General features: G+C 32.2%; 1 protein-coding gene across 1 annotated transcript in view; it reads left to right on the forward strand.

Annotated features, from left to right (window-relative positions):
• The window catches only part of LOC106465015 (zinc finger FYVE domain-containing protein 26-like), a 158,721-nt gene that overhangs the window by 85,287 nt on the left and 61,489 nt on the right, over positions 1-11,945 (forward strand). The window contains exons 18-22 of the mRNA XM_022392838.1: positions 753-853; positions 4,324-4,416; positions 5,503-5,689; positions 6,595-7,361; positions 10,386-10,571. Of these exons, the coding sequence (XP_022248546.1) occupies positions 753-853; positions 4,324-4,416; positions 5,503-5,689; positions 6,595-7,361; positions 10,386-10,571 (1,334 nt within the window). The remainder of the gene's footprint in view (positions 1-752; positions 854-4,323; positions 4,417-5,502; positions 5,690-6,594; positions 7,362-10,385; positions 10,572-11,945) is intronic.

An 11,945-nucleotide genomic window follows, 5' to 3' on the forward strand; every position in this document is an offset into this window, starting at 1 on the left:
ATGTCTAGCCTTTTCTTTTTGTTATATCTGTTACCTGTATTTATTATAGTTTTGATCAGGTATGTTTATGTAATTATCTAATTTGCAGTGTTTATATTTGTAGTTAGAACTCTTCAACTATTTTTTATGTGTGTTTATTGTAATTGTTATACTATGTCTTTTGGAGTACTTATTAATAAGTATTGTTAAAATTTAAAACTTTTATTTTAAACTAGAACATTTAAATTATTTTATGATAGTATAAAACTTGGGAATTTCATATAGATACAGTGAAAACAAAATGTTTGTAGTAGGTATAGTAATGTACCATAAAACATTTTTGTACCTAGAATGTAATTTTATTGAATGACAGTAAAGCTTCATTTACCTACTGTAAAATGTCCAGGCATAGTTTTAAGCCTGAACATACAATACAGATTTATTTTTAAATAGTTCAGCCTTAAAAGACAGTATCAAATTATTGCTATCACATATTTGATATTATGGATATCTGTTGGTTTTTGCTTGATTTTATTGAATTTGTTCTCAGTTTTGATAATTTGTACATTTTTATATACAAACTTGTTACATTGTTAATATGTGTGTGTGTGTATAATTGTATATCTATATGTACAGATATTATATTGTATTAACAGTTAGAATCTTCACTTACAGTGTTTATAAGCTCATTTATAAAATCTTCAGTTTGATTTTTTAATAAAAAAGTACATTATTGGAATTATAATGTTTGTTGGTCTGATTTATTTCACTAGAATTACAAGACCCTGAAAAATGGAAGAGTTATATCACAGATGCTGACCCACGACTTCTTTTTGTGTTGATTGAAGGCACCATATCCTCACCAAAACTTCAGGTTAAAACATTAAATTACCTTTTTTTTTCTGTATGTTGGAGTTATTAAGTTTATTGAGCTGGTGAAGAGTGCCATAATTAATCTCTGTTGAAAGTTTTAGACTGTAAATAAATTGCTCTATTAGCTGGACTTCCATGTTTCTAGTTCTAGTCATGAAAATGGAATTACAGATTGTAAAGAAATGGATTTAACTGTATTTTCTGGGTTTAAGAATCGACCTTGAAAGTGGACTCAAATAGATTGTAAAATATTTGCTTTGTTTACTGAGTTTTCTGGGTTCAAGTGATGATTATGAAAATGAGACCATGCATATTCTACAAGAGTGGCTCTGTTAAGTGGATTTTCTATCTTTAAGATCTGGCCTTGAAAGTTATAGTCATGAAGGTAGGACCACATAGATTATGAAGGAATGTCTTTATTAACTGTATTTTCTGACTTCAAGTTCTGAACATAAAAGTGGGATCATACAGATTGGGAAGGAGTGGTTTTTTCCACTCTTATTTCCTGGGCTGAAGTTTTGGTCATGAAAGTGCAACACTTTTTGTATCCTTAGGTAAAATGTTTTTAGCAAAATGAAAGGAAAAGATTATTTTTTATATTTTGCTAATTAACTACAACTGTGTTATCCCAACCGAGTGAAATATCAGTACATGATTAGTTATTTATCATAGTCCAAGAATTCCAAAGCTTCAGCAGTGATAGCATAAATAATTTTTTTAGAACTACAATATCAAATATAAGGAAGTTTTATTCACTTCTCCAAAGAAACTGGAGAGGCAGAAGTACTTCCACCTGTGACTGGAGTTAAACAACAACTTGATGATATTAATGAGGTGACTAGTAGAAAACTTTGTGCTGCAGTGGTATGCAAGGCTGTAACAGAATTGTTTTTGACCTAATTGCTATGACTTTGAACATCAAGATTAAATCATAAATATAGTGTGATTTTTACATACTCTATTCACTTAAAGTTACAGTTTCTCTTATTTTGAATTCCAAAACACTTATCTCCCCTCACATTTCAGCTTTATCCCAACAAAAGTGTCTCTTCTCTGCCCATTTAAGCATTTGTATGAATTGTACCTCGCTTGCTCCAGTCTTTATCCCCCACTATATTGCCCATAGCAGTTTTAATCCTATGACTCTTTCCACCAATGTCAATGTGCTCTCTACACCAGATCTGTATATAAACTCCCCATTATTACTTTTTATTCTTATATATGAATATACAAGTTCACATCTCAGACACAGAGTCACCTGATGCTCCTCCTCTACCACCTCATGAGTCTGGTGTTATCTGGGTGTCAGGGGGGGCACCTTCTGCAGAGGACATACAGTTTTTCATACGCATAGTGATAGAGTCTTACATGGGGTCTGATGTTTTTTCTCCTGTTGGCTCTGAGGCTACATTTGCAGGAAGTCAAGGGCAGACCTGTGAGAATTTAGACTATATTTCTGGCACCTTCCTTTGCTCAGACAGTTAATCACAAACCTCAGACAGACATTCCGCCTCCTGCGCCGTTTTTGCAACTAGTACGCCAAGTTTGTAATATTTTGAGTATTTTTTGTTCTGTAGCTTATGAATCTTCTTCTTTATTGGGGGAAAATCACTCATCTGATTACCTGGCCTTCCACCTTCACCAGAAATTACTGTGCATGTGAGGAGACTTGCTGATCATTTGAGAGAGGGTGCTGCCATGCCTTTTCCTCCTCATTTATTGCATCAGCATGCCTTGACTTTCCATTGCCTGGAGAATCTTTATTTGGACTCTCAGAGTTTAGATTCTCTTCTTCCTATTTGGGGCTTTAGACAAGATGCTACAGTTTGCCTTAATCAATCTCAATTTTCAAGAATTTGTTTGTTACTTACAACAGTTTTGCATTTTCTAGCATCTTTGCATTTGTTGTCTGAGGCTGATGACAGATCTCCTTTGTAATTCTCAGAAGATTTTTGTTGTTTATTGACTTCTACTTTGGTCAGGTTATTGGCTTTTGCTCTCTCCTTGGTATCGTGGTTGGTTTGTAGTTGGGATATTTTGGAGAGAGATACCTTGCTGGAGGGAGTTCACCTTCCTTCTTCAACCCTTAGAGATCTTAGAGAAGCTCCTTTTTGCAGACAGTTGATTTTCATTGGTATTCCCAATTCCATGGAATCTTGAGTGAATGTGGCTTGCCTCCACTCTTCCCTTTCTACCCTGGCTTCTCACCTGTTCTAAATGTCTTCTACAGGATGGTTTCCTGCATCTTCCGGTCGAGTTTTCAGACATCTAGCTTTGGTGCCACGATTCATTGGAACACGAGGCTGTTTCTGACTTTACCAGCTGGGTATTCTTCCCTAGAGTGGAGCACAGACTACAATGTTGGGCCCCATGCCCTAGCCATTACACCTTGGATCTACCTTTGGGTCCACAACCCTATAATTCCAATGATGAGATGTGGGACCTTATCTGCATGGTTGGGGCCTGGATGACTCTCATAAGCACATACAACATTTCCAGATCAGCTGCATCTAGCATTTCAGGAGGAACCAATTTCAGAATAGATGTCCCTCCTTGCATTTTTTTTTTATCACAATGTTACGGTTTGGACACTGTGGCCGGTTAGCCTCTACCACCCATGTTTTAGATTTCACATTATCAAGACAAAGAGCATACCTGTTCCAGAAGTAGTGCAGACCCCACTAGGATGCTATACTATATCTCAACTTGCACATGTTTTCTAAATGGATGCTTTCTGTGTGGATCTTGCCCTCACTAGCCCCTCCACCTTGTCAATGTGGGATTCTAACTAAAGTGTGAGCATAAGTAAGTGTGTTTCGGAAGTTTACATTTCCCTATATTGACAATCTATTTCTGATAATACTTACCTACTCTCACACTATCCCGCTATTCAACCTGGTGGATTTGGTGGCTCAACAGTGAGCTTAACAACAGGTTGTTGAGTGCAACCTGTGTACTTTAACAATGGTTCGGTGATTACAGAGTGCCATCGGGGAGCAAATAGTAAATATAACAATGAGCTCTATGTAACCTATGTCTAGTAACATAGGCTTTGAACATGTATGAGTATGCAGTGCATATTGTAGAGTAAATTATTTTAAGTTTGGTTGTTATTAAACATTCTAAATGCATCCTTATAGTCATAAATAATAAACTGTCAGTAATGTGTTTTGATATGTTGTATCTTTTTTCGTACCTATGCAAGTACCCCTCTCCCTTCACACACACTTATTATAGTCTACAAAAAATTTAATATGGTTGATTCTATACAAAGTTAGATACTTTTTCCACTGCTACAATCCTTCTGTTCTAGTGAATCTGTATATGGAACATGTGGTAAGTGTAAGATGAGAAAAGTCATACTATAAAAGAGATATTGAACTTGATAAATTTTTGAGATTCCTATCAACATTATTATCCCAGTTCAACATTCTGCTAGTGGTAGGAAACTAATTTTGAATGTGGTTTCAGGCTCTTTCCCCAGAAAATTTGAATCTTATTTTGGAAACAGCAATGACTGATTATCTTTCACATCATGTCCACGTGGATCTAGCAAATCAAATGGTAAGTGCAGATATGTTTTTTTTTTATGATTATTAGACTGTTATATTTGAATGTTCATTTGATTATGTGATGAACACATGTAAGAGGTGTCTAGAACAGTTTTATTGTTAGTGCCACTTGGTTCAGAAATATAGTAGGGCTGGCCATTTTTAAATTGTTTCTTGTTATTTGTATAACAGTGGTGTAGTATAGCATAGAAGTACATAAAGTTTGGTAAATAACAACTGGTTTTGTTTGTTAACCATAAAAATGTTTATAAAACATAGAAACCACCAGAAAGTAATATAAAAATAACTATTTTGAGTAAAATAATTATTTGGTCCATGTTCAAAATTTTATATTACTTGAATAACATGGCTGAGGCATGTAAAAATTTTAAGCAGATACATAAAAAATATACCACATAGCATGTTGGGAATTTTTAAAAATTGATAAACCCTGAAAAATGAAAGCAGATAATTTATTCATTATTAGAGTATGAATCGTTCATTTCATATTTTGCAATTATTTTAATTTTGATAAAGTTTTCTTGTCATGATGCATCATGCACAATACCATATATAATGCCATCTTCTGGTGCTAACAGATTCTTAAGTACAATTTTAGCTCAATGAAACTGAATGTAATTAATCATCAACACTATTTGAAACTGGACAAATATAAATAAAATCTTAGAAATAACTTTTTATCATTCTAAATTCTTATTAAAAAAATCAAAAATTATATACCCAAGTAAAAAAAAGTGTTGTGTTATATGTGCAACGAGTCATTTAAGTATTTTGGAAATTGTTTAATCCCTGTTTTATTTATGATGAATTGAACAAAATATCTTGGTTTTTATTGACATCTTTTTAACACCCTGGTTAAGTTGAAGAGTTACAATGGTTGTGTATTGTTTTTAAATTTTATCCTTACAACTAAGAAAAAAGAAAGGAGATTATGGTTTTCAGTATTAAGCTTGAATGTACGAAACAGTGTAGAATTCTAGAACAAGAAAGATAGTTATGCATTATTTTTTGTACTAAGCTTCAATGTGTAAAATACTGTCAAATTCTAGAGGAAGAAACATAATTATGATGTTATCAGGTTGAACTCCCGGGTGTCTTAGATAAATTTTCTGAAGACTTCTCTCAGAGTGACAACAGTGATTTTATCAAATCTCCATTTGAAGACTTAACCAGACTTGTGTCTGATCATCTGATTGGTGAGAAAAGAGAAGCCATAAATAAACTTTGGCAAGGGGATTTCCTTCATGGATTCATTGAAAATATTGGTAAAAAAATCAAAGTTTTTTTTAAATTTTTTAGATCTATTCACTAAAATAAACCATTTTGTATCTGAATATTTTATTATACCATCATGATTATAACTATAGTAGTTTAGTTTTTGATTTTGTGTTTTCACTTTTGTTTCTTAAACTAATAGTAGGTGCATTGAAAAGGTTTATTCAGAAAGTTTTCAAGCTTTTTCTGTTCTATACATTATTACTTTTTTAATCAAAATATTCCTTAAATGTTACTTTTGTGATGTTGATATATTTTATTTAACCCTTCAAAGACTTGACGCCAAATGAGGTTGTGTATTTATACTTTTTTTTTTTTATCTTAAAAAATAATAGTTGGATTTATGAAAAACTTTTTAAGGTGTAAAAAAACTGAGACTAGTATTTTTGTTTCTGTGTTCATGGGAATGTCTTTAAAGCTTTTGTTTGTATAGTTGTAATATTTATTTGATATCTTTTCTGATAATACTCAGCCATTCTATGGGAGTTTAAAGTAACACATGATTTTAAATACAAATATGTTTTAAGTATTGAGTCAGTTTAAAATTCTGTATTAAATAATGAGTAATGAAAGAACTGATGCAGTGCCAGATAATTAAATAATATAGGAATATTATTTGTGAAATTGTGTATGATGTGTATACTTTCACATGATATGAAATTATTTTTTTTGTTTTCTTGTAAAAAGAAACAAAGCTTCTCCATGATACAAATTAATAATAGAGTAAATGAAGGGTATTTCAAATGTGATTTTCATGGTAATATATTGAATTCAGAATAGATAAGTACTAAGTGGTAGTTATTGTCCTCTTTTTGTTATATAAATACAAGAAATTTACTTTTTTGATTAAATCAAAACATCTTGTTCCCTAAAATTTTAGATTTGTGTGTTTCAGATGAAACTGGACGGAGGATTCTGCCTTTCAAGTTATGCTTCAAACCCCCTTCAGTGGAAGTGGGGTTTAATTTACAATATGCAAAGGAAACCAAATTAGGACAAACCACAAAAACAACAACCAAATCAGTGCTTACTTCCTGGGATTTAACTCAAACTTCTGCAGTGTTTGAATATCTGAAAGAAAGATGTCAACCTGTAGCAGAATTTGTGCAGTTAATAAGAAGTTGTTCTCCTTGTTTGAAAGAAATGGCAGATAATGCTTCAACAACCCCTCTTGCTCTCCTTCTTGGTTACATAAGTAGTTTCTGTTCTGAGTCTTGTAATGCAATTTCGGACATGAATGATGGATATAAAAAAATTGTTGAGACAACACTAAAAAAAGAAATTGATCGAGAATTCATCTGGAATCTTCTTCAGAATTTAGTTAGTTGCCAAGATTTTAAATCAGTAATTGAATTAATAGATTTTGCTGATGTCAAAGGTAATTTGAAATCAGTTCCAGAGTTGACACTTTTTCAAGAACTAGTTTTGTGGCAGGTGGCTCACTGCCCTCCAACTGAAAACTTCCACCCCTGGAGCTTTGCCTTGCAAATTCAAAATGTTGTATATAAAATGCAGTGTATTCTGTCCTGTTTAAATTTCTGGCCATCAGAAGCCTGCCAAAAAACATTACAGGCTGCTTTAGCAGATGAAGAAGTAAGAAAGGAATCTCAATATAAAGAACAACTGGATAATTCCCTGAAAAAAATTATTCTTTATCAGAAAGTGAGTTTGTGCATGATAATTGCAAACCTTTCTTTTTTTTAAAGAATTATGATGGATTCAGCAGGATTTCTGCAGTTGCTTTACAATACATGAAACTACAGTGTTTAACACAATATAAAAGCTAAACTTCACATTTCAGACAAGAACAAGTAATAAAAAAACATTTTGTAAATGTAAAATGTATTATTGTGGGTGGAAGTTGTATATTCCTGACTGTTGGTATGCAGTTTGTTTACCATGATTAAAAATAGATGGAACAAGTGCCAAGTTTTTGTAACATTTTTAATTAAAAAAGGATGATGTTTTGAGCTAGCACTATTTGCAGCTGTAAGCTATATGATCTGACCAAGAACACTAGCTCGAAACATAACTAAAACTTGGCAATTGTTCAACCTATTCTTTAATTTTGATATATTTGTTGCCTGTGTGGTTTTAACTATATATTTATTATCATAATCTCATGGTTGGCATTTATGTAGTGTAACTTAAGACTTATTTACATAGAAAATCAAGTTGAGTCAAAACATGTCTTGATTATTACAGAATCTTGCTACAAGGTTAGGCAAATTTTATACTCATGCATTTTACAGTGTAACATTAGATTTTAATATCAAACGTTATTTAGTGATGAACTATGTATAACTGTATCATTTCCATATACTTGTTTGTACTTTTTTGGCACTGTCATCCCTACATCATTTTATGTTTACAAAATGTTTTTTATCACTTGTTTTGTGACATTTTTTCCCCTGAGGAAAAGTTAGTGTATTCTATAAATATGTGTAATAAAATTTAATACAGTAGAACCTTGACATTAAGGGCACCCTTCAACTGCATCCAAATGCCCTCTGCAGTAAGGTGCCCTTAATATAAAAAATGAGCCATGCAAAGCTGGATTCCATATTCTAAATATCTGAATTTTAAGGCCCCCTATCTTGTTTGGTGTATGCAGGACATGGGTGTTCGTGAGTTGTACATTGCCATGGCATGGAGCGTTATCAACAGGAGATCTCAGGGGGTGGATTAACTGTGCCCTTTTTTCTTTATTATTGGTCACAAAGTTTCAAAATACTTCTTATCAGAGTTTGAACTGCTAAATGTTTCACATTTATTTTCTGAGATTATTTTACTGTCAGTAACTAAAGTAGAAACCTGCTGAAATTAAAGCAACAAATCAACGCTTGTGTCATTAGACTGTTTATGTGATGCAGTAATACAATACTGTTGAGAGTAACAAAGTATGCGCACAGAAATAAGCCAACTTGACCCCTGTTTCGAGAACACAATGTGGAATTTATCAGCTTGTGTTCCTGAATTCCCCAAAGTAATAAGATTGCACTTTGAATCTGTGAAAATGTTTATTACAATATATGGTGTGTAGCTGATCCAATAAACATTGTAAGTGTTTGAATATTGGTCATCCTTCTGGTGGGATGTTTGGAATTTAGCAGTATACTATACCAGCATACAAAGATAATTGTCCACTTTTTCGAGTGCCAGTATAGAGAACAAGACTAAAGATACTGCTTTTATTCCAGAATATCGAAGTGCTCATTATTGCAAGATTTATTTTGGTTACAAATAGTAGAAAAAAGAAAGAGACTGAAAAGGTCTGCCCTGAGTGGTGGGGTGCCCTTTGTTTTTAGGTGCCAATAATCAAGGTTCTACTGTATTATGTGTATTGTTTTTTTACTTGTTAATTTCATGCATAAGGTAGGGGTTGGTTTTCTAAAGACATTGATTGTTTAGTGTACAAAACATTGAGTATTCTACATGTTACAGTCATTTAATGTTCATCTGTTATTGGCTGGTAATTCCTGTTTCACCCTGTACTTAAGTTTTTAAAGGAATACCAAATTTCTGTAAGAAAACTAACTTCAAGGGGTAATGATAACATCATTTACACTAGAATTATGATATTTTTTTTACTACTAGTTATTATGACTAAGCAATGACATCATGCACTGCCCAGAAAAACACAGGGTGGATTTAGCTTTAAACTGACATTAGTGATAAAGTAGTTGTACAGTTATCTTGACTGGAACAAGAAGAAGAAAGATGAACAACTTTGTGGGTTGGTCACTTTCTGGTGTGGTATCTTAGCGATGGTTTCTTGCCTTGTTTTTAGGCTTGTTGGGTAGAGAAACAAATGAAATTGAGAAGTAATCATCTTTTAAAGTAAAACTCTCTCTCTCTCTCTCATTGTTGAATTTTTACCATGCATGTTTGTATTATACCTATTGAGTACCTTGGCCATCCTTACATACAGAGTGTACCATCTCAATGATAAGCATTTGAATATATTGTCATAACTTGGAAGAATTTCATTGCTTTTTTAATTGAACAAGAAGAAAAATGTACATTGTGTTTGACTGGCAGTTTGCACATATAATTTTAGAACTCGTTTTGGAAAATAGTATCATATAAATTTGATATAAGTTAGCTTTTCTAAAATTTGAAAAACCTCTATTTATGCATCAATATTTATTTTCAAGAATTTCTTTAAATACTGCTTATTATACAGGGACATACTTGTGATTAAATATGTTGTTGGATCTGCATATGTGTAGATGAATAAAATTGTTTGGTGGTCTAAGAGTACAAGTATTTCTATGGAATAATTTGATTTATCAAGTAAATAAGTCCTGTTCTTTCTGAACTCTTCATTAAAAGCATTAATTATGATGCTTAACATGTTCTTCCAGTGGTTTGAAAAATATTTTGAGAAGCACTGCACTAAGAGCTCTTTAGTAGCATCCAATAACATTAACATCCTGATAATTATTTTGTATAATTTTTATTCATTCTGTGATTTATCTCTAAGTTTGTCACTTATTGTAGTGTTCTATTACTTGTATATATTGCAGTGTGTATTTTTGTGTTTCTGACCTTTGTTTTTGTTTTAATGTATCATTTCATAATACGAATATCCTATTATATTGGAAACGTTTTTCTGTGTGCTTGTAACTAATAGTTCTGTAATGTTCACATATTTATTACATATTTTGGTTTTCATATGTGAAGATTCAAACAGCCAGTAAACAAATTTCAAATCAAGAGAATGATGTTACATTCAAGAGTTGGCAGGAAGTGTCTGAGTGTTCAAATGGAAACGTTTTTGCAGTATTGAACTCCATTCAGTCTACAGGACAGTACAACTTGGCATTAGAATGGGCTGAAATTCATCTTGTTCCAGATGATTGCAAGACGGTAAGTTAAAGAGTATTTGGAATGTTGTATTAGACGAACTTCTTTTCTTTAGATGCCATTATAACTTCCTCAGTGGAGTTTTTTATATGAAAGCTCTTTATGATAGCCAATGAGAGTGAAATTAGTAATTTGATATTATATGTTAGAAGACAATGACCAGCAACTAGATACTACACATTGGAAAGCATTGTGGAGTAGTTTAATATTATATGTTGGAAGACACTGAGAAGCAACAAGATACAACACCTTAGAAAGCATTTTGGAGTAGTTTAATATTACATGTTTGAAGACACTTGGCAGCAACTAAGTACGACAGATTGGAAAGCATTTTTTGTAGCTTAATATTATATGTTAGAAGACACTGAGCAGAAACTAGATTCTACACTTTGGAAAGCATTTTGTAGTCATTTAATTTTATATCTTAGAAAACATTGAGCAGAAAATACATATAACACATAGGAAAACATTTTGTAGTAGTTTAATATTATATGTTAGACAGTACTGAGGAGCAACTACATACAACACCGTGGAAAGCATTTTATAGTAGTTTAATATTATATGTTAGAACACACTGAGCAGAAAGTAAATATAACACGTTGGAAAGCATTTTGTAGTAGTTTAATATTATATGTTAGAAGACACTGAACAGAAACTAAATACAACACCTTGGAAAGCATTTTGTAGTAGTTTAATATTATATGTTAGACAGTACTGAGGGGCAACTACATACAACACCGTGAAAAGCCTTTTATAGTAGTTTAATATTATATGTTATAAGACACTGAGCGGAAAGTAAATATAACACTTTGTAAAGCAGTTTGTAGTAGTTTAATATTATATGTTATAAGACACTGAGCGGAAAGTAAATATAACACTTTGTAAAGCAGTTTGTAGTAGTTTAATATTATACGTTATAAGAATCTGATCAGCAACTAGATACTTCACATTTGAAAACATTTTGTAGTAGTTTAATATTATATGTTAGAAGGCACTGAGTGGAAAGAAAATGTAACACATTGGAAAACAGTTTGTAGTTGTTTAATGTTATATGTTAGAAAACACTGAATGGAAAGTAAATATAACACATTGGGAAGCATAGTTTAATAATATATGTTAGAAGACACTGGGCAGCAATTAGATACTACACACTGAAAAGTATTTTGTAGTAGTTTAATATCATATGTTAGAAGAACTTGGCAGCAACTAGATACTACATATACACCTGGAAAAAAGTTAAGCACCCCCGTGTTTTTTTCAAGTGATTCAGATTCGACGTTCTTGTGACTGATTATAAATTACCATTCAATCTAAACGTGTTTATCAAATGAAATTATGCATTATTGGGCACAAGAAAACAAGATTATCACCGTAAAA

Source organism: Limulus polyphemus, unplaced genomic scaffold, assembly GCF_000517525.1.
Source record: "Limulus polyphemus unplaced genomic scaffold, Limulus_polyphemus-2.1.2 Scaffold1812, whole genome shotgun sequence".
NCBI classification, from domain to species: Eukaryota; Metazoa; Arthropoda; class Merostomata; order Xiphosura; family Limulidae; genus Limulus; species Limulus polyphemus.